The sequence below is a fragment of the Cannabis sativa genome, chromosome 7, assembly GCF_029168945.1.
Source record: "Cannabis sativa cultivar Pink pepper isolate KNU-18-1 chromosome 7, ASM2916894v1, whole genome shotgun sequence".
NCBI lineage: Eukaryota > Viridiplantae > Streptophyta > Magnoliopsida > Rosales > Cannabaceae > Cannabis > Cannabis sativa.
In genome coordinates this window covers 47,706,737-47,729,130 of record NC_083607.1, presented here as the reverse complement: position 1 = coordinate 47,729,130, position 22,394 = coordinate 47,706,737, and the positions used below count along the sequence as shown (strand labels likewise).

At 32.1% G+C, this 22,394-nt stretch overlaps 2 protein-coding genes across 4 annotated transcripts; one reads left to right on the top strand and one right to left on the bottom strand.

Moving 5' to 3' along the window:
* Positions 1-1,556: 1,556 nt before the first annotated feature.
* LOC115697442 (lysine-specific demethylase JMJ18) lies at positions 1,557-9,784 on the bottom strand. 3 transcript variants are annotated; one of them, XM_030624450.2, is made up of 12 exons: positions 9,633-9,784; positions 8,951-9,034; positions 8,538-8,609; positions 8,189-8,266; positions 7,599-8,111; positions 7,250-7,474; positions 6,551-6,712; positions 6,069-6,437; positions 4,826-5,933; positions 4,603-4,709; positions 3,263-3,454; positions 1,557-2,273 (listed from the first exon to the last, which is right to left on the bottom strand). In XM_030624450.2, the coding sequence occupies exons 2-12, from the start codon at positions 8,990-8,992 to the stop codon at positions 1,908-1,910; spliced, it is 3,234 nt and encodes a 1,077-aa protein (XP_030480310.1). In that variant the 5' UTR covers positions 8,993-9,034; positions 9,633-9,784; the 3' UTR covers positions 1,557-1,907. The 3 variants fall into 3 exon arrangements, with proteins under 3 accessions (XP_030480310.1, XP_030480311.1, XP_030480312.1); XM_030624451.2 differs by lacking the exon at positions 9,633-9,784 and adding an exon at positions 9,479-9,566; XM_030624452.2 differs by lacking the exon at positions 9,633-9,784 and adding an exon at positions 9,359-9,472.
* A 2,792-nt stretch (positions 9,785-12,576) lies between these two features.
* LOC115696494 (uncharacterized) lies at positions 12,577-18,954 on the top strand. Its single transcript, XM_061118674.1, has 2 exons — positions 12,577-12,586; positions 18,209-18,954. The coding sequence occupies exons 1-2, from the start codon at positions 12,577-12,579 to the stop codon at positions 18,952-18,954; spliced, it is 756 nt and encodes a 251-aa protein (XP_060974657.1).
* Positions 18,955-22,394: the final 3,440 nt, after the last annotated feature.

The following is a 22,394-nucleotide window of genomic DNA, read 5'->3' as shown; positions in this document are numbered from 1 at the left end:
GGAATCAATATACTTATAAATACTATTGAACTTGCATTTTGTGGATTCTAATATCTTAATAATCTTATTTTACACATCTTAATTGAAAATTATTTTCATACTCACTCATCTTTAATCTTAAGTCTTTTTATTACTTGTCTTTTATTTTAATTTTTTAAAATCAAAATTTCATTAAATATTAGGAACTAGGTTAGAATAAACTTGCTTTATTTAAAAGTTTCTTTTAATGCTAGTGAACTCCAATGGGTTTGACCTCGTACTTACATGAACATTATATTCCGGAACGATTCGTGCACTTGCGAGTATAAATATTAAAACACTCACTTTTAGGTACAACATGTGTTAGACTAGTCTTACCTCAATTTTGATTTTAGGTGTGCCGGTCAACCTGAGTGGAAATAGTTGCTGTTAATCAGAGGTCTTAAGTCACATTTCTCGAAAAACCAATAAGTGTTGCCCTAACACTTTCGGGGCTTAAATTCAAAACTAAAAATTTTCCTATCGATCCATAATATGGAAATACCCTAAGTATCAAGAAAACACTTAATCGCAATCCGAGGATAAGACTCAAAACGGACAGTCTGTTTTAAAAATGGCTGTCCTAAACTGCCTAAATCGGACGGTTCGAAACCTCTATGTCTGAGTTTGGAATTCCCATAACTCACCCATTGTTGGGCCAAACCTTACCAAATTTTGCAAAGCACCTATACACATCATAGTGAACATTTTTCATTAAGAAACCTTATCCATATTCTCAACAGAAATCAAATTATCACAACCAAGTCAAGTTTGAGTTTTTGAACTCAAACTTGCATAACTTTTGCTACAACTGACCAAAACACTTAAAACCACTTCTAAACAGTCATAATTAACCTTAAGAAGATTTTTCTAACCTCCCTTAACTTCCTCAACAGGTCCAACTACAAAAAGCCACTGAAAACTAACAAAAACCCTAAAAAAAATCGTTAAATTTGGATTAAGTTTTACCTTAAAAGTTTAGAGGAGCTAGGGATTGAACTCCTTGATCAACTTCAGCCAGAAATATGCTTGAAACTGGTAGAAATTTCTGGTTTTGGCCGTGGTGCAGAAGCATGAAGGTGATTTACTTTTTTACTTTTGACTTTCTTTTCCTTTTATTTTTCCTTCTTATTTTCTCCTCAAGGTCACCAATAAATGGTGAGTCACAACCCTCTAAAAGTTTCAAATAAGGTGACTAAGCACTTGGGGCGAAAAGACTAAAATGTCCTAACCTCCCCACTAAGTTATCTCATAACCCTTGGAATAAAATGGTTCAATACTGTTAATTTGCTAAACCCTGATATACCCAACCCATTTCCACTATTATCAGGTACAAAAATGTGAAAATATAAAAAATCACATATAGCATGCATATCACACCTATAATTTAATAAAATCTCCAAAATTAAAAAATAATAATCATAACACCTATTTTCATAAAAATAAAATTTATAATACATAAAATACATATATAATCGTATAATCAGATTAATTAGTACTAAGTGTCTCACTAATTCCATATCTAAGTATAACGGTCATTACAGAACAAATGTAGAACCTATAATTAATAAATTAATAACCAGATTATCAAAATTGAGATTTTGAGGTGTACTTTTCAGAGGTTAGAGATGTGCTTTTCTCATGTACAAGCAACTTCTATATTCTATTCTCAATGAGAATGGTGACATTGGTCCCTCCAAAACAACATTCTATTATGAAGGCCAATCAATTGGGCCAATATACACCCAAAATCATCCCTTTCTCCTTTATGGCTATTTTCCCTAAAAAGAATTAGGCCCTAATAGAATGACTAAAATGAATCAACCAAAAAAAAAAACAAGCTAAGTTGCATTAGAGAATGAATGGCCCTATCTGTTAAGAGACTATTCCTAATCCTTATTTACATTTTTCTGAGTCTCTTCAATCAATGTTTTGAATGCAACTCTCCATTCAGCAGTTTGGGATTCACTGCAAAATAATCTATGCAATGTCGTCAGCTCCTCAGGACTCGCCTTCTTCAAAAGTCTTCTAACAACTACCTTTACCTCTTCGTCAATTAAACTGTAACCTTTTTCTGTAAATGGATTGCTATCATCCTGTTCCTTCTTTATCAAGTTAATACCGAAAAGTTTTGTCCTCGTTTCTCCAGAAGAGCAAGTTGATTCAATCAAATGCTTCTCAAAATTTGCAGGTGTCTTTTGCCTGTTGTCCCAGTACTCGGAGCATTTATGATGAGGGTCGAGAGCCTCAATAGCCTGTCAAGAAAAGAAAAGAGCCATGATAAGATAGTCAATAAAGAAACCAAGTTCGTTGTAGGAAAACATAATAAAAGTGGATTGGCTGTATTTAATTATGCCACCAAAATTAATAGTTAGGCTTGCATAAACTTAAGTATCTATGCTGTTAGTATCCCTATCTAGAAACTCATTGATTTAGCCATTTTTGTATGCCACATAGCCTATAATAAAACAAGATAAATAATAAATATTACCCAAAAGCCTATCACCAACCCACACAGGTCCTTCCAAAACCTAATTCTTACCCCATGGCCACCTTGAATTTAACTAACTTCGCAAATTCATCATAACAAGTGAACCCTATCCAAGGGCCTGGTCAATATCCCCCAAATTAAGGAAGGTCCCATTGATTCTCTTTAAGGATATACACCTTTTGATAAATCTGTACCATAGAGAACATGTTTCTAAAGGAAAACTCTTCTTTTTATAAACAAAACAACTCAACTTGCATTATTAGTATAGACAAAATAATACAAGGAGTAGAATTGGAGTACTAAAAACTTACTACCCAAACTAATAAAAACAGGAAACGAAACAGCATAAAACTGCCAAACTCAATATTCAGAGGTGGGAAAAAAAATAAAGGAAATATCCCTTATTTGCTTCTAATTGAACAAGCTTCATCTCTAGGCAGGTTTACCATAAAACTAGGAGAAGCTAACTGAAATGTCCTATGAATCCATCTTTAAAATTGTTGTTTTTATTTCTCAAACTTGTTTAATACTCTTGCAAAGGAAATTAAATAAGGTGGTATTACACAGCTGACATTAAAAAAAAAAATATAACTTAGTCTCAGCTGTTTGGAAACTTTTACTTTAAAGGCTATTGACAAATGATCACTAATGTAAGTAATTTAGTTCTTCTCTTATAGAAAATGAAAGTGAATCACCTGGCTCAACCTAAAGCGCAAAAACAGGTAAAAATGAAATCAACAATAGGTCACCTACCTGCATAATAGAAGGGGAGAGAAACCCAAACATTTCAAGCCCGTTTATGCTCTGAAAAGGCTGTAAAGGCAGTCCTCTACCTATCTTACTTCCTCTTTTTATCTCCTCATTCAGTCTTTGCAGAACAGTTTCCCAACACTTCTCAGCTGAGGTATTGGAAAAAGTTTCAGCAGGATTTTCCTCCAATGAAACCTGAAATGCATGCTATGACATCAGGGATGTAACAAAATGAAGAAAAAAGAACAAACTCGATAGATGCTTTATTTAATATCCGCATTTAATGATATGATAGTACCAGTGTAAAGTGATAAAATCATGTCTACTAGAAAACAATTTCACAAAAACCTAAAAGCTTAGATCAATCTAAAAATTTTAGATTAATCAACTAAGAGCTTAGTTTGGTAGGCTCAAAGCATAAAAGGCTGTTAGAATACCACAAACTCGTCTAATGAAATAACAAAGCAATTTTTAAAAAAGTTGAGGGCTATTTAAATTTAATTAGCTAACTTAGTTTTATTAATAAAAGAAAAACAAAAATAATATACTACTTCATTTATGACTCATTCTCTGGCATAGGCAATTAAATGAAGCTAGAAATCATAAATTACACAATTTGGCCCCTAGTAACCCTTGAGATTGGTTAGCTAATGTAATAAACACAATTACTTTCCTTATCTCATATCCAGTTTTTTTACTGCAAATAAGTAAAGTTAAAATAAATATTAATAAAGAATAATGAGATCTATAACCCCAACAAAATATGCGCCCAGGTACAGTCAGACAGGAATGTGCAAAAGCACAGATAACCAGAGAACAAGAAACAGAGGAGACATGGAAATTTAAGGCTAGTTTGTGTTGATTAACCCAGGCAAATTTAAGGGTATGACCTCTCCTAGCCAAAGCGTCTTCTAGAAAATCATTTCTCGGCACCCTCACACATTCCTCTAGTTTTATTCCTAACAAATGTGTAATAAACTAAACAAGTGCGCCCAGTCAACTAATCATTAGCTCTCATTCTCTGGCTAAATTATGTTGAGGTGTCATTCCATTGCAGTAGCCTCCTCACAAGGCTTAGCATACCTCTGGGATTAGGTATACGTGACTGAGGGTTTATCAGCATCCTTGAATGCTTTTCTTTTTTATTGTTTCTCTTTGTTTTAATGTTATTTCAAAGTAAGCTACCAACGATATCACGAAAAAATTTCCCCTAAGTTAAGCAATTGATATATTTAATCATGAAAAGGAAAAAGTGACCCAAAAACTAATTGAATTTGCACTATTATATCTGGATGCCCTATTAAATTGAATGTGTTTAACTGAAAGAGAAGAGAGAAAGAGACCTTAAACAGAGGTTGCCCAAGCAGCCCAGAATCAAGAACTTCTGATATATAGGTACAGGTTTTAGTTGGACTCAACACATTATAAAATTCAACACGGCTTTTAAATCCTGCAACAAGAAATTTAGGAAAACCCATTCAGTAAAAACAATACAAGAACAATAACAAGTAATTCTAAAGAAATTAGAGCCATTTTCAAGGCTATAGTCCTACTCCTATAACGTACCTTTAGGAAATATGGCTTGCTTGCTGCACCATAGCTTTCCAAAGACAATATACCCAATATTTATAAGCTCGATACGAGGATCCAATTTTGATAATGAAGCTTCTAGGTCAGAAGTAGAAGGTTTTACATCCAAAGTGTTCAAAATTTCTGTTTCAGTCAAGTTGAACGATGGAACTTCTGAATGTGATTTTGAAGATAAAAGATCAACACCAAACAACTTATTACAATCAACTGCTCGATTTCTTCTGTCCATGTTTCTTGAACGCATTGGGTAATCTTTGTTCAGAGTGCCATCAGTAGTAGACAAATGATGATAACTATCAAACTCCTTCACATTTTGTTCTCTTCCTACATCAGAAGCAGAACCTTTTCCTTCATTGCACAGCATTGTGCAACTCTCCTCCATATCCATCACAGTATTGTTATCACTTTTATCAGACATACACAATACCCCGCTTTCATGTTCATCGGAGGTATAATCAACATTTAAATCAATACAACACTGTTGATCCACCTTATCTTCTTTTGTGATTGCAGCTTCACCACTGCTATTATGACTATGAATAGTGACATTAGATGTGTTCAAACTACAATTTCCCTGTTTGGTTCCTGATTGGACCTCTTTTGAAGAACCATTTGAGCTGCAAGAAGCATTTATGTTCAACTTCTCTTCTGTCCCTGTTCCTGGGCAACACGATGAAGTTTCCATTTGATCAAGTGAGTCACTTTTCCAGTTACCATTTTCCATATTTGGCTTGCCTACACTGTTACCTTCTATATCAACAGAAGTTAATAGATGAGCTGATGACCATACTTCTAAAGATTCTTTGTTTCCTTCTAATGCTTCAATAAGCATATTTAGTTCATTAATGGGGTAACGAAAAAGGACACATTTATTCTCTATTTCGCATGAACATAGATGGTTCACATGTTGAAGACATGAAAATCGGTCAGGGGAGCACTTGCAGCTGACAGCAGACAGATGCAAGTCATAGAAGCAAGAGAAACATTCTCTTTCTTCTTTCAAATCATAATCTGATTCCATCTTTTGCAGCTTCAAACAAATTGGCAGACGATCCAGTCTTTCTTCTTCAATCTTTACTCTAGTCTGTTGGAAAAAAAAAAACTATGAAGCTCAAGAGAGAATTCTCCACTTAGGAAGACATCAATTAGTTTATGTGACTAAACACCAGCTATAATTTTCAAAAACAAAAATAGTATGTAGGAATGAACAAAACATTACCTTAATTGCCTCAGTCAGAATCCCATCCTTCCCACACATACTTTGCCAGCTTAAATTCCTAGGAGTTTTATTTCCATTCGTGGAAAGCTCATAAAGGGCCTGAACAGCAGCCTGTGCAGCCCCTAGTAACAATTTATCATGGGAAATTGATGTCTTGCGACACTGCTTGCTATAGAGTTCAACTGCATTCTGTCCATGCACCAACCAATCAACAGGGGCCACATTCACTGCCTCAGCACAGTTAAAACCACAATTAAATCCAGAGTGGTATGCCCTTGGAAAGGTGAGAACAAATTCTCCAGAATGTTGAACTGCTTGATACACAGGTACACCCTCAGATTTCAGAACAGACGGAGACAGTTGAGTAACCTGCCAAAGGATAATAAGATAAGATAAGAAACAGATTTATGTCATCCAAAAACTAATGTCTAAATTCAATCATCTATGGAAATTAATAATTTTGAGAAAAACAAATGAATTACCAGTTCATTAAGTAAATGTGGTTGTTCCTCAAATAAATCGGGTAAGTGCTTTCTCATTGCATCTTCCAATGCAGAAGCATGACTTCCTGGTACACCATACCATACTTTTGGCTCACCCCAGTGATGATAATTTAGTGAATAGAGATGGTGGTCTTCAACATGCTGTCCAAGCCTCGTGGAAGTTAAAATTAGCATGAATTGCAACAGGAAAATAAAACCATACTAATGCAAGAAAGTAGTATTTCTTCTTCATAGGTTGTGCAATGCAAACTAAACATGAGTATAATCATTATGCATAAAGATAGACAATTCAATATAGGTGTTTTTAGCATGTCCAGAAGTTGGTAGGTTTGTAACTTCCTATCTTATAACAAACTCCGACCCTTTAGGGAATAATAATAATTTTTCTTGGAACTTTATGGGAAATTATAATAATACTGTAATGCTGTATTATTATAATAATAATAATACTGTAATACTGTAAGTAGTGAAAAAAATAAAATAAATAAATAAATAATACTGTAATGTTATAGATAGTGAAGCCCAATATATCTAAGTAGTGAAAAACCATAATGTCACTACCGAGCTCTAAACACACAATCTAACTCATCCAACCCCATAAATTCCACTGATATATGGTAAATAACTATTGTTTACAACCAACTTAGTCAAGTAGCAATCACAATGATAAATACGTACCCAGCAAAAAGAAGAAAAGCACATCCCAACATATAGCCAAGGAACTAGAACTCCAGATATTTCACTTTCTTCAAAACCCAGAACAGAACCTGGCAGGCGTGCTAAGTTATTTAGATTCCATCCTGATGTCACATACTTATCCATGTCACTTTTAGTTTCCACGGTGGATGATTTAGGAAACCCACTTCCAAATACTCCTGTTTCCAAATCAGCTCCATAGTACACCTGCAATGACATATCAACAGCATTCATCAATTGCAAGCAGAGTTTTATATATAAATGAATATATATATATACATATATATTAAATTTAAAAGGTCAGAAAAAATATTTACAACCAGTGTCTCACCTCAACCTCATCAGTTGGTTGTTCAACTATTCTCCAATATTCACCTTCAATATCCTCCACAGACGGCTCCCATCTTTTCTTATCTTCAAATGCACTAGTGCTTGTTTCCTCCTTGGTGTCCTTCATTCCAAAGTAACACTTCTTGAAACGATCAGCATATCTCTGATATTCTCCTAGTGTAAAATCAGATCCTGATTGGAACCCAAACTTCTCATCAGTCTCAGAAGCAGTATTAGCTTCTGAACCAGATTCTGTCCTCCTCCTGGCACTTCGCACTCTCGAGCCTCTCCGTCGTTTTCTCTTTCGACTTTTGCTTTTCTTTCTCATGGGTTCTCTATTCTGAAGCAAGTCAACATATTGAATACGTGTAGAAAACTTTAAATGTTCCCAAATCTTGACATCCTTAAGAGGGCATGGTGGAGTCCAAGAAGGTGGAGGAACAATCCGGCATATACCATATGATTCTGCTTTTGGGCGGATCTTTGCTATGTAGCCAAGTGTATCTTGGAACTCCTAAAAAGATTTGCACACATATAATGTTAGTGATGCAACAAACCTAATTAAGAATATTTTCCTCAGAAAACAAATACCTCGACTGTAGGATGAAATATAGGTGCTTCAACAAGAGCGGGCCTGCATGCTTCATCTGGACACCATCTAGCAGATATCTGAATCACAAAAAATCAGATTCCAACTTCAAGGTCACAGGAGAAAGAGAAAGGTAAAAGCCATTCAATGAATCAGACCAAATCATAGCACAGGGCACTTAATATCGAATTATATAAGAGTATCTTTATAGCAATGGTTAATCCTTCAATATATATATTTAAAAGTTAAAAAAAAATCCCCACACTCAGGAACATTTAATTAAAAGCCATTTGCTTAGTACATACTCTAGGGCGTGGATCTGTCTCAACACTGAATAACAACAGAATTTACCTTTTGATTTTGAGGACTCTCAGAGCACTCGTGATCAATGTGACTTGTCTGGGTGTTCTTAGACAAATTATCCTGCAAAATAGTATTTTGCACAAACTCATTTAAAATTCATTTTAAAAAAATCTTATTCTTTTTAGCTTGCAATAAAAATAAAAATAAGTTCCATGATATCCTGTACACAATTAGTGATACCCAACGGCATAGAATCATAACATATTGAATAAGGAGAAAACTAGAAATAACAGGATCACATAAAAGCACTCTTTTGAAACATAAGATATAGATCTAGAATTTCAAGCAAGTCAATGATCCCAAATAGTAAAAATATGTTTTACTCTCAAAGATTTCAGGACACAATATTCATATCTGCTTTAAAATGTACATAATGGAAAGTATTAAACTAGCAATCTAACCTCTTTTGGTTCAGATTCTTCAGCCATTTTTGGTGGTTTCATCAGCTGATAAAGCTCATGAAAAACCTAACTTTACACAAAAACCTACAGCCATTAAAAACAAAAGAAAACATGAATCAACCAATAAATCAAAAGGTAATAAATCTCATTACTTGTAAAAACAACCCTAATCTAACAAAATTACAATAAATTGAATCCATAACAATCCATTATCCACAGAAACAAAATTAAAGAAATCAACAAAAGCAAAATCCCCTTCTTTTTTCTTTACCACTAAATGAATCAATCGAAACGAAAAAAAAAAAAATCAAATCCAATAGCATAAACTACTCAATAAAAATTAAGACTTTGAATTGCATTACTGTTATTAAGAGAATTAAAAAAACAAACAAACATCCAATGCCTTACAATACAGAAAAATAAAATTCCACACGCCAAAGAGACAATTTCCACTCGAAACCGTTTATCTTTTTTTATTTTTTGTTATTGTTCAAAAATAAAAACAAGAATTTGACTGAGTAAACAAACCTTATTGGGATAAAAAAAAAAAGGAATAGATAGTTGTAATCGGCAATGAGAATGAAAGCAATAGCAAAAAAAACGTAGTTTTCAATGAAAAGTAGGAGAGAAAAAAAAAACATACCAAAAAAAAAAAGGAAAAGGAAAAGGAAGGAAAGGGTACCTTACGAATACGTGTAGGTGTAAGTTTGGAGCAAAAGCTTAACCTCTCTTCTCTTCTGTTTCTCTTCCTCAAAAATAACAAAACAAAACCTTATATTACAAACTCTTTTATATTATTCCCTAAAAAAAATCTTTTATGTTATTATTATTATCATTTATTATGTATGGTTTAGAAATAATAAATCAATATTGGTGTTTGATTAGAATATAATTACTGGAAAAAGTTGGATCTAATCATAAAAACCAAAAGATTTCCTAGGTGGCCTATTTATTGTGGTTTGATAATTTTTGCAAAATGATCCCTAATTTTGACAACTAATTAAAAATTTGATAGATATTTGAATGATTAAATAACTTATTAAATTTTTAAACTTATGTCATTTTATAAATTATTAAGACTAAGCAAAAATACAAAATAATATAAAAGGAAATTATTTTTAAATTAAAATTTATTAGTATTAGTGTAATTGGATATTAAATGGAGAGATATTAGTTTGTGATGATCTTATTTAATAAAGATGCATTTTTTTAGATGCTACTTTGCCGAAAAAAAAATGATATTAAATGTTATTTATTTTATTTAATAATTATTTATGATTGGTGCAAAATAGAATAGCACTACTCAATCAAAATGGATAATATTAATTAATTATTAATTAGAAAACAAATGTTTCCAATGAGGTTTTGGCATAAATTATAGTATTAAAATATTATTAAAATATTAAAGAGAGAGAGAGAGTTGGTAGTGTGTGTGATAGTCATAATAAAAAAAACGTATGCCGCACGCAGTATTTAACGGAAGGAAAAACAGAGAAGAAGAAATAGAAGAAGAGAAAGGCATAAAAAAAAACAAAAGATGTAACTTCCCAAACTAACAAACAAACAAACAAAAATAAATAAATAAATAAATAAAGTTATTCCAAGCCAAAATGCCATATGATATGGTCTTACTTACTTATGGATGGTCAGGAATTTATTTCTCTTTTCCTATCTTCCTTTTTCTATACACGTTTTCGTTTTGGGGTTTGGACTTTGGCCTTGGGCTTAGATTCGGGTTGTAACTTAGATCATATATATAGACAGATATTAGATGATAATATAGTTAAAACTATCTTATAAAGTGCACGTTTTTCTCTATATAAAATTGTATTAAGTCGAATTGTTGGAAGCATGTATATGGAGGAAGTATGTCTTTTTTTAAGAAAATAAAAAATAAAAAATCACTACCTTTTCTTTCTTAAATATTAACTATAATAATGGTGTTTAAGAAAATAAATAGTAATAATAATATTTTTATATGCTAAAAGAAAAGGATGTTTAATAGAAAAATATATTTCTCAGATATTGGGAATGAGCATTATTCTAAATTTTTTTCATATATAAAATATGATTATGTAACAGAATTTTTGGTTTAACCGTTTATTTAATATTTTTTTTAAATAAAAACTAACAGAGAATTTTTTTTTTTTTTTGAATAAAATCAAAACATTCATTAACGAGAAATTTCAGCTAGAGCTTTTTGCAAGACAATGGACTAACTTGTTTGCAGATCGTTTTACACAACGTAAAATAACATTACTAATAGAGGAAAGCAACACACGACAATCATGAACTAACAAACTAAACTGAGAAGGAAAAGTAAAACAACTAGAGATAGCTTAAGGCTGTCTGTTTCAAGAATAACACGAGGCCACATATGCTCTTTAACCCAACTCAAAGCCTCCTTAATACCCACAATCTCTGCAAGGCTGAATTTTTCCACCAGCAAAATCGCGTGCTACAGCACCCATTGCAAAATGTTCCTCTTATTGAAAAATTGCTCCATCAACATTACCTCCAGAGAATTTACTATTCATGTTACCTTCAAAGAGGTAGAAAAGAAATTACTTTTAAAACAAAAATATTGTAAAAATAAACAAAAAAAATTCTAATATATCATTCCCTCTTTGCGATTGAGTGCGCAAAAAAAAAATATTTCCTACTATTGAAATGTTGCTCCACTCATATCGAAATTTTGAAAAATAAAAATTCTACAAAACAATATAAAATACATCACCAACCTCCTTTGAATTTAAGGGAGAAAGAGAAAAAAATTTCTAATTGACATTTTCAATCCCAATTTCAGCGATTGAGGAAGGAAGAAGAAAGAATTCTACCATTAAATTTTTCCAATTATGGAATCTATAGTGACTAGTGTCGGGTTGTCTGCCCTAAATAAAATTCAATTTAATATAATCAGATTTACTAATTAATAAAAGATCAAAAATCATTTTATGTTGCATGGTTCACATGATTTATTTCATGATTATGTTTATTATATAAATTCTATTAAGTCCAGAACATATATAAAAATATATATTTGTTCATGATTATAGTGTCGTCAGCACAGTAGAATATAATCATGATTATATGTTCAAAAACTTAATTCTCATGATTTGTCGGTTCACTGGATTTAGACTGACATGATAATCGGCGATAAGATTTCTTTACACCTTGGATAAGTGTTATGTCCTTTCCAAGGTATTGGTAAAGTTTAGCAGTATTAGATGTATGGAGTATATAAGAATATTTCTATTAAGGAAATATATTTCTATTTAAGGAAATAAAATAAATAATTGATTTTGTGATAAATGAATATTTTATATTCATTGAATCTGGACAAAATCAATTACGTAATATTCTATATGTGGTCAGATTTAAATATTCATTACTTGATTTGATTTCTTGAATTAATTGTCAAAATATTCTGACAATTAATGTAGCGCAGATACTGATGGAGTATTTCACCTACATATATAGGGTCTCGGTCCCCGAGCTCCTCACTCATTCTGTTCATAACAGCAAAATTCTATCTAAAGAGAGTTGAGAGAGCGAGGAAGCCCGATTACCCACATTAATCGGTTTCTTTTGCAGATAAAGCTTTTGGGATTAAAGTTCAAGAATCAATGGCTGGAGGTATTTCGATCCTTAAGTTATATAGTGTATATATTTATTTATTCCGCATTTTATATACACATACATATATTTCAGCTTATACATATAAATATCTAACAATTGGTATCAGAGCGGATTATATATCTCTACCTTGATTTATGTTTTCAGTTTTAATATATGTATATATGTTCATACGATCGGTTTAATTTTATTTTTATGTTTGATTGTGATTTCTTTCTTTTAATCTTTTGATTCATATCTTGTTAATTTCATTCTACATTAACATTTTTATGTGTATCAAAATGATTATTTTTCATATAAATATATATACATATTCACATTCATATATATATATATATACATTTATATATACATATATATATATATATTTTTATATACATAAAGTTTATTCATATATGCAAATACATTTATATATAGTTATATATATTTTTCGTTATATATATTTATGATAACTTTATGCGATATATTGTATACAAGTATATATATTTTTTCTATATATGTTTATATATAATACTCAATTAATTCTTGATTTTATTGCATAACATTGATTAGAATATCCTATTCTATCTATTTATCATGTTTTTAAGCAATATAATCACTATATTTGAGTATATATATATATTCACATTTTTTTTTTGGTTTTTCGTCCGTGATATACCAATTTTTTTTTTTTTGGTTTTGAATCCTTCATGTATTTTTCGACCTTTATGCATCACTACATTCGTAATATTTGAGAGTGATTTGTGCATGAAGGTGATTTGATAAACCATAAAAATATGTGATTTTTCATCAAATTCACCTTCAGACTCGTTGGTGATTTGTGAAATTAAAGCCTACATTTTCCGTATTTTTGATACTTGAAATCAATATGGATCTCTTAATTTATTCATTTAGATCATTTTGGAATCGGTTTCATGAATTTTGGACGTCAAGAAATAGTTTTTTGGCCGGGTTTTGGGTCGGGTCCGTTGGACCCACATAACTTAAATCGGGTCCAATTTCGACCCAGCTGGAGGTTGAAGGAGATAGAAAACAACGTGTCGTTTTTCAATTTTGTGGCAGCATCGTTTATGTAAAACGACGTGTCGTTTTTCATCTTTTTGGGCAGCTGTCGTTCATATAAAACGACGTGTTGTTTTTCATTGTTTAAATCAGTCTTCCCCATGTAAAACAACGCGTCGTTTTGCTTATAGCAAAAACGGCATGTCGTTTAAGGCATTAATTTTTTTTTTTTGAAAATAAAAAAAAAAATCCAAATTTTTATAAATTTTTTATTTATTTAGAATATTAATTATTTTCCTATTTTGTGTTAATTTAGTCAATAAATTACATTCATTCAATTTCTATTTTTTAATTTCATACATATATTTAGAATTAATATATTATTTAGTATAAATTGAAAATAGAAATTTGTTTTAATTTGGTAATTAATTACATGATTTATTTAGGCATGTAATAATTGTGCAATTTGTATAATTGTGCATTTAAATATTTATTACCAAATTTATGTAATTCATTGTTTAAATTAATAAAATTTAAAAAATCTGTCATTAAGTATATTCTTTAATTTTGCATTTAATTCATTTCATATAATTAATTGTACTAATTTGTATATTTACCTTATTTATACAAATTAATTATTAGTATAAATATTTAAGATATTATATGTTTATAAATGCATAATTAATTACATGTTATGGAATTAAGCATTTAATTTATTATCATACAATAATTATTTTAATTTGTATTTATTTGGAAAATTTATTTTTAATACAATTAATTTTGATTGTATGATTTAAATATTATACATAATTTTTTTTTATAGTGCTAGATATATTTAGAAATATTCAAACATTAAGATAGGTTGAATATTTTATATAGCACATTAAGTTTCATAAAACTTCATAAAATTATTCATAAAATATTCATAAAACATTCCTAAAATGAATAAAATGTAAGTAATTTTGTGGGTTGACATAAGAAAACATGAATGTAAAGACCGCTTAGTTTAATTTGGAAATTAGCAGTTAATTATATTTAAATAATTATTTATGCTGTTATTATTGAATTCTGAAATGTATTTTATGTCATATAGTGATTTTCATAATTTTGCATTTTCGGTGCCCGGTAACATGAAACTCGGTGTTTGGCTCAGTAAAATCACAACTTAGTATGTTAGTTTATTGGGACAGTTTATTAGACATTTGGAATGTCGGGATTGGCCGAGAATTTAGAATTTCCCAAAAAATACCCCCTTTAGCGCTCTTTATGTCATTTTAGTGTGAAGGAGCAAAATGGTCATTTTGCCCCATTTATGTTTTGTCCTTTAGTGGACTTAGTAAGTGGAAAATAAATGTTAATTGATGTTTTGTTGGCTGAATATATGTGATTTATGCCTATTTTCTTTTATTTCAAAAGTTAGAAAAAAATTTAGAAAAGAAAACAAACCTCTCTTTCTCTCTTTCTTTCTCTCTTTCGGTTTTGAGCAGCTGGGTTTGGGGGGAATTCTTTGTGTGTTTCAAGCTAAATTCTTCAAGGTTTTTGTGATCTCTAAGAGTTGGTAAGGTTCCTTTATCTTTCCCTCTTGAATTTATTGAAAATTATGAAAAGATGAGTATTGCATGTATGGTTTTTGATGTTGTTGCTGCTGTTAGTTGTTGTTGTTGTTTCTATGATTAAAATGCTTGAATTGAATGGATTAGATAGGTTGAAATGCATGCTAGTTGCCCTTGTTCTAGTTTGAGAATTTTTGGTTCAAAAGCTTTGATTTTTCAAAGAGAAAAGGTGAAAATAGTTGCTGTAAAGTTTGCTTGTGTTTGAGAATGGTTTCTGCAGCTTTATTATGCATGAATATGTAGTTTGATTCTAGTTTTGATGCTTGTAGGTGAGCTTTAGCCAAGTTTGAGTTTGAAACTCAAAGCTTAGAGCTCACATGGCATTTTTAGTATTTATGTGTTCTGGGCTGTTTTGATGCTTTGGTATTGTTCTTTGGGGTATTTAGAACAGGTCTGGAAGGTTTGGTTTAAATTGGATTTGATTTGAAAGAGTTATGAATTTTTGATTGTTGCTTGCGAGGAACCAGAATTCCGGTTGTGCATCCAGAATTCCGGATGGGGTTCTGAAATTCCCAAAACCGGAATTCCGGTTGGGCAACCGGTCTGCCGGTTGGGAGATTTTCAGGAACCCTAGATTTTCTCGTTTTTATGTTATTTGGGGTATTGTCATGCTTTTTATCGATAGGGAACTTTTAGTTTCTAGTTTAAGTCCCCGAAAAGTGATTTAGCGTATCACTTATTAGTGTTGTGATTGTTATGGTTTAGGAGCCTGTAGACCGTCGTGCAGTTCGTTCCAGTCAGGTTGACCGGCACACCTGAATTCAGAATTGAGGTAAGATTAGTATAACAGTATGCATATATATTACATGTTTAGCGTGCATGTTAGGAAGCCTGTTAGATTACATTAGATATGTATGTTGGCTTCGTATCATCCGACCATATCACATCGGTTAAGCTAGAGTATGACTAGCAACTGGAGTATGACCAGTATACCGAGTATAGGCTGATACTAGGGTTGGTGGTACAGTGCTATGTGACCATATCACATCGGTTAGGCTAGAGTATGACTAGCAGCTGGAGTATGACCAGTGAACCGAGTACAGGCTGATACTATAACACATCGGTACGGGCTAGAGTATGACTAGCAGCTGGAGTATGACCAGTGTACCGAGTATAGGCTGTTACTTGTCAATAGTACCGTCTTATGAACGTTCGGGACTCAGTATCGTGTGGGACACGGCAGTTAGGGTTATGGTCAGGGTATGGGCGTCTGATCATAACCAGAGATTTATGTATGATTATGATTTATGCTTTTCTTACTGAGTCTGTTGACTCACAGTGCTATGTTTATGTGTAGGTAAGGGCAAGGCCAAGGCTGAGGAACCGTGAGAGCGAGCCGGTGAAGATTGTACATGTCGGGGCGGTTAGGCCTGGAGCGTACGATCCTCGGGACAGAAGTACTTTTGTAATTAGTCGCTAGGCGACAAGTATTTTGTTTAGTCAGTAAACTTTTGTAAAGTGTTTTGTAATCGGGATCCCGAGTATTTTTGTATAAATATTATATAAGTTTAATTAAAAAGCAAAAATTTTAATTAATCATGATTTCCATAAACCTCGTTGATTAGCAACGAGCTGCACAGTACGTTTAAAAATCACGTAATACGCCTATGCTAGTTAAGGTGTTACAATGAATTTAGGACAAATGCTCATATCTATAACGGTTTTTAATGATCTTCGGACGACCACACTAGGAACACTAATCTCAGTGGTTGTCTATCATGTTGATAACGAAATTACTTTTAGGTAGAGCCCAATACCTAATGTCTAAGTGAAAATTAATTTTATATAATTAGGGAGTAGCCACAACATCCTTATTTGTATAAAATTATATATTAATTAAAATTCACCTTAATGAACATAACTTGTAATTAATTATATAAGTATAATAACTTTACCCCACAAGGATTTTATTATATTTGTATAATTAATTAGGATAATATGTTAAATTAAATTCTCTTAATTTACCCCACAGGGAGTTATGGGGATTTAATTTAATAGTGTTATCACAAATTTAATTAAGATAGATAATAAACCTTCATTTTTCTAAACTTATTATTTAATTAAATCTATCATAAGGATCATCTAATTTTATTAAATTTAAAATTTAGCCCACATGCAATTTTGGATTTAGTAAAATTTTAATCTTCAGTTTATACTTTGGTGTCTAGTAAACCACATAATTTTAAATAATTAGGGAGTAGCCACAACATCCTTAATTACATAAAATTATATATATGAAGTGGATCAAGATTACATAATGGAGATGAATTATAATTAATTATATGGACATAATAATCTCACCTTACCGGGATTTTATTATATATCCATAATTAATATGTTAAATTAAATTCTCTTAATTTATCCCACAGGAAATTATGTAGATTTAATTTAATAATTTTATCATAAAGTATAAAATGTTGAAACATTTTTAAATAATTAAGTGTTTCATACCTTTCATTGAGATAGAAATATTAAACTTTAAGTTTTTCATAAATTGTGTAAATCTATCATAATCTACATCTAAATCTAATCTTATTATATTAAAAATTTAGCACACATGCAATTTTTATATAATAAGATTTCATATTTAAGCATGTTTATATATTGGTTAAAACATGATTCATTTAAACCTCAAAACTATACAAGTAATTTTATTACATCACTATTGATAAATTCTTACAATACAAGTGAAAATTTTCAAAATTTATTCTGATAACTTCATTTAGAATATATAGTTTTTACTGTATAATTGAGAAAACTCAACTACACTTTATTATCACCAATAAATTTTAATTTATTGTGTATGAATTCATTCTAATATAGTTAATGTGATTATTAACACCTAGTGAATTATTTTAGATTGTTATTTCACATTCATAATTTCTTGCAAGGTTTACAAATAAACCTAAGAAAGTCAGTAACTGTGAGCAAATCTTATCCACAGACAAGATGAGTTCTCACATTTAGAAACTTCAAGAACAAGTAATATAGTAGTGGCTTTGGACAGATTTGAAACGAATTGCAACAAATGAGGCATGGGTAATACTAGGTGATTTCAATGAGATTGTAAGCAAGGAAGAAAGGATAGGGAAAAAGGTGAAATATAGTGAAGCTACTGATTTTATTGAGTGTGTTAATTGCTGTCAGTTGGAGGACATTAAGTTCAGAGGCAGTTACTTTACATGGAGCAACAAAAGACAAGGAAATGAACGAATATGGTCTAAGATAGATCGAGTGCTTGCTAATAAGAAGTGGATGGATCTTTATCCGAATGCTGAAGCTGTCTTTATGGTGGAAGGTTTGTTTGACCATACACCAGTAATTGTCTCAATTTATCCAGAAATTCGCAGAGGCAAATCGCCTTTTAAATACTTCAGAATGTGGTCCTCTCATCCACAGTTTTCAGAGATTGTTACCAGAATTTGGAAGTCTTCTGTTGCTGGCGCTAAAATGTTCCAGCTTGTTTACAAGCTGAGAATGTTAAAGGCTGAATTGAAAGAGCTGAATAGAAAAGAGTTCTCCAACATTCAAGAGGCAACTACTCAAGCTAAAGAGGATTTAGTAGTGATTCAAACGAAAATTCAGGCAGATCCACTTCAACACGGGCTGCTTGAACAAGAAATGGCAACAAGGAATAAATATAGTCTTCTACTTAAGGGGCTCTCTTCCTTCTTACAGCAAAAGTCCAAAGTAAATTGGATTAAGGAAGGTGACGAGAATTCAGCCATTTTTCACGCAAGCATTCGAGATTGAAGGAAGCAAAATAGTATACTTTCAATTGAAGACCAACAGGGAATAAGGGTGGAGGATCAGAACAAAATTACCGAAGCCTTTCTTTCATTCTATTACCAACTATTAGGTAGTAAAATGGAGAAAAGGCAACAAGTAATTAAAAGTATCATGCAACAAGGGCCTTTGGTTACAAAGCAGCAAGCAGAAAGCTTAATGAAAGAGTATACTAAGGAAGATGTCAAGAAGGTGATTTTTGAGATTCCAGGAATTAAAGCTCCAGGACCTGACGGTTATTCAAACTTCTTTTTTCAGGATAACTGGGACATAGTTGGGGATGATGTTACTGAAGCAGTAGTATCATTCATACACTCTGGGAAGATTTTGAAAGAAATTAATGCAACTGTGCTAACACTAGTCCCTAAAAGTAAGTGTCCGAACACAGTAAGAGACTTCAGGCCAATTGCGTGTTGTAATGTTATTTACAAGGCTGCAACCAAGTTGCTGTGCTCTCGGCTCAAGGCTCTTCTCCCAGATCTGGTTGCACAGAATCAAGGAGGCTTTTTCTCAGGCCGTTTTATCGCTCACAACATTATGATATGCCAGGACTTAATTAGACACTATGGAAGAAAAGCAACTCGGCCAGGGTGTATGATTAAGCTGGATTTACAGAAAGCTTATGACACATTTGAATGGGATTTTTTAGAAGAGATTATGCAGGCTTTCCAATTTCCTGGGGAGTTCATTAATCTGGTCATGACCTGTGTACGCACTACTCGGTTCTCATTAATGTTTAACGGATCTCTTCATGGCTTCTTAGAAGGAAAACGAGGTCTTCGACAGGGTGATCCAATGTCTCCACTCCTATTTGTTCTTGGAATGGAGTACTTGTCAAGAATAATGATCCGAATTGGAACCAAGCCAGAATTTCATTATCATGATCGGTGCAAGGAACTAAAGATGAATCACTTAATGTTTGCTGATGATGTAATCCTATTTTGCCACGGAGACTTTAAAAGCATTCATTATTTGCTTCAAGGATTGAAACTATTTTCTTGTACATCAGGGCTGCAACCGAACCCTGATAAGTTGGCCTTTTACTGCTGTGGAATGGAAGAAAGCGAGGTGCAAAGGATCATAGACAGATCAGGTTTTTCAAAGAAAGAGGTACCATTTAAATACTTAGGCATCCCTATTTGTGCCAAACATATTGTTGGTAAAGAGTGTGCTGTGTTAGCTGAAAAAATGACAGCAAGAATTAAAATATGGAGTTCAAGGAACTTGTCCCTAGTAGGTAGAGCGGTGCTAGTAAACTCTGTTTTGATGTCTATCCATTCTTATTGGAGTCAAATTATGATTCTTCCCAAGAAGATCATAAAAGACATTGAGCAGATTTGTAGAGCCTACCTTTGGAGGGGCCATCATACAACAACAGGGCCTGGATTAATAGCTTGGGAGAGTGTGTGTCAGCCGAAGGCAGCAGGAGGCATTGGACTCAAAAAAATAGCAGAATGGAACTTGGCGGCTTTGAAAAAATATGTTTGGGCAATTGCAAACAAGGAAGACAATTTGTGGATTAAGTGGATACATTGTGTATATATAAAAGGGGAGGATTGGTGGGACTCCCAAGCCCCACAACAAGCGAGCTGGTATTGAGAAAAACTGGTATATGTCAAAGAGCAAATCAAGGAAAAAATGAGTATGTAGCAGTTTACTAGTTCAATCTATACAATTTCTAATGGCTATAATTTACTTTGCCCCCCTTAAAGGAAGGTAAATTAAAGTCATGGAGTTTGGAATAGGCAAAACATTCCAAGACAAAGCTTCATCTTGTGGACTGCAGTGCAAGATCGACTCAGTATTAGATCGAGATTGAAGAAAATCAATGTCATCTCAGATGACTGCTGCCTTCTCTGCAGTAGCCAACCTGAGACAAAAGCTCACTTATTCTTCTCTTGTTCGTTTGCTTCTCAATGTTTGTTGCAGATTAAAACATAGCTGCATTGGAAGATTGAATCGATGGACCTGGATGCAATATTGAGGTGGATTGAAAGATCAAAAGCAGGCAGATTTCGGAAGAGCTTCTGGTTTTCTATAATTGCTTCAGCCGTGTACCAAATCTGGAAAACAAGGAACCTACTGGTGTGGGAATCCAAGAAGCCGAGAGTCATTGAGGTGACTAAGAATATCAAGGAAGAAGTAAAGAGTAGATTCATTTATGTATGGCCTAAAAAGGTATCTACATGTGACACTCAATGGTTTTTAGAGATTGTACAACAATAGCAAATGGGAAAGGAAAGGGAATCATGTAATATTGGGATGTAAAATTGTGATTAGAATTCGGTTCACACATATAAAATAGATCTTCTCTTTGAAGATGCTAATAGGTTGTAAACAAATTGTTGAGGTAATGCATTACTCTGATTTACCAAAAAAAAAAATATAGTAGTGGCTTTGTTTTATAATTAGCAAAGACCTTTATGTTCCAAACTTTTATTGAAACTTGACTTAGACACATATTTAAAGGTCTTTACTACAAAATGATGTCACTCATAAAGATATGCAAGTTCAATCTGACAATAAGAAATGTGTTGTTAATAAGAAAATAAATTACAAAATAGTTGATAATATACAATTTTTAGTTTCAATCCCCGGCAACAGCGCCGAAAACTTGTTGTGAAAATTATATACGCAAGTATATGCAGTCAAACAAGTAATAAAGTGATAAGTAAGATCGTCTCCACAGGGATTGCAAACAAAGTTTGATGTAAAATCAACTAATTAAAACTTAAAGTGAGAGGAAATAACATGCAAATGGTTGAGTAATGATTCAAAATTAAAAATGACATGAATTAAACTTGCTAAAATTAATACTACTGCTGCTAGAAAAATTGCTTGCAAGATAAAAAAATGTATTATGGTAAAAATAGCTTGAATAGCTAATTCCTTCTAGTCAGGTTTTTTCCCAGGTGTTACAGCATCAGTTCAGCATTACTCTAGCATTCTGCACAGAGATAACAAAAATTCCTCTAGGCTTGTGAGAATTTTCCAACACTCACAAATTTAATTCTACTACTTAGCTCAATATATTCCTATATCAAACCAGCAAGCAGAACACTATTCAAACATTAATTTTATAAGTTATGCAAGGTAAATGAAATATTCCTATTCCACTTACAAAGAAAAACCTAAATCTAGGTTTTCTTTTGCTCCATTCAAGTTGAACTACTAGATCTAGCCCTTCCGGAACAAGATCTAGCTTAGCAAATTGTTATTTATGGCCAAGAAACAACAATCCAATACAATGAAACTCACCTGAATGAACAAAGGCAAAAAAATGCTAAAGTAAGCTTAAAAATTAGGGCATTTTACATAAATGTATACATTTTCTTAATTAATTACAAAAAATGTGCAAAAAAAATTAATTGTTACAATGTACACATGTAAAAATATTTTTACATAAA

Coding starts and splice junctions, on each gene's coding strand:
- LOC115697442 (XM_030624450.2), bottom strand. CDS start 8,992: ATGAAACCACCAAAAATGGCTGAAGAATCTGAACCAAAAGAG. Junction 7,475..7,598: donor AACCAACTGATGAGGTTGAG/GTGAGACACTGG, acceptor ATGTCATTGCAG/GTGTACTATGGAGCTGATTT. Junction 6,438..6,550: donor CACATTTACTTAATGAACTG/GTAATTCATTTG, acceptor ATCCTTTGGCAG/GTTACTCAACTGTCTCCGTC.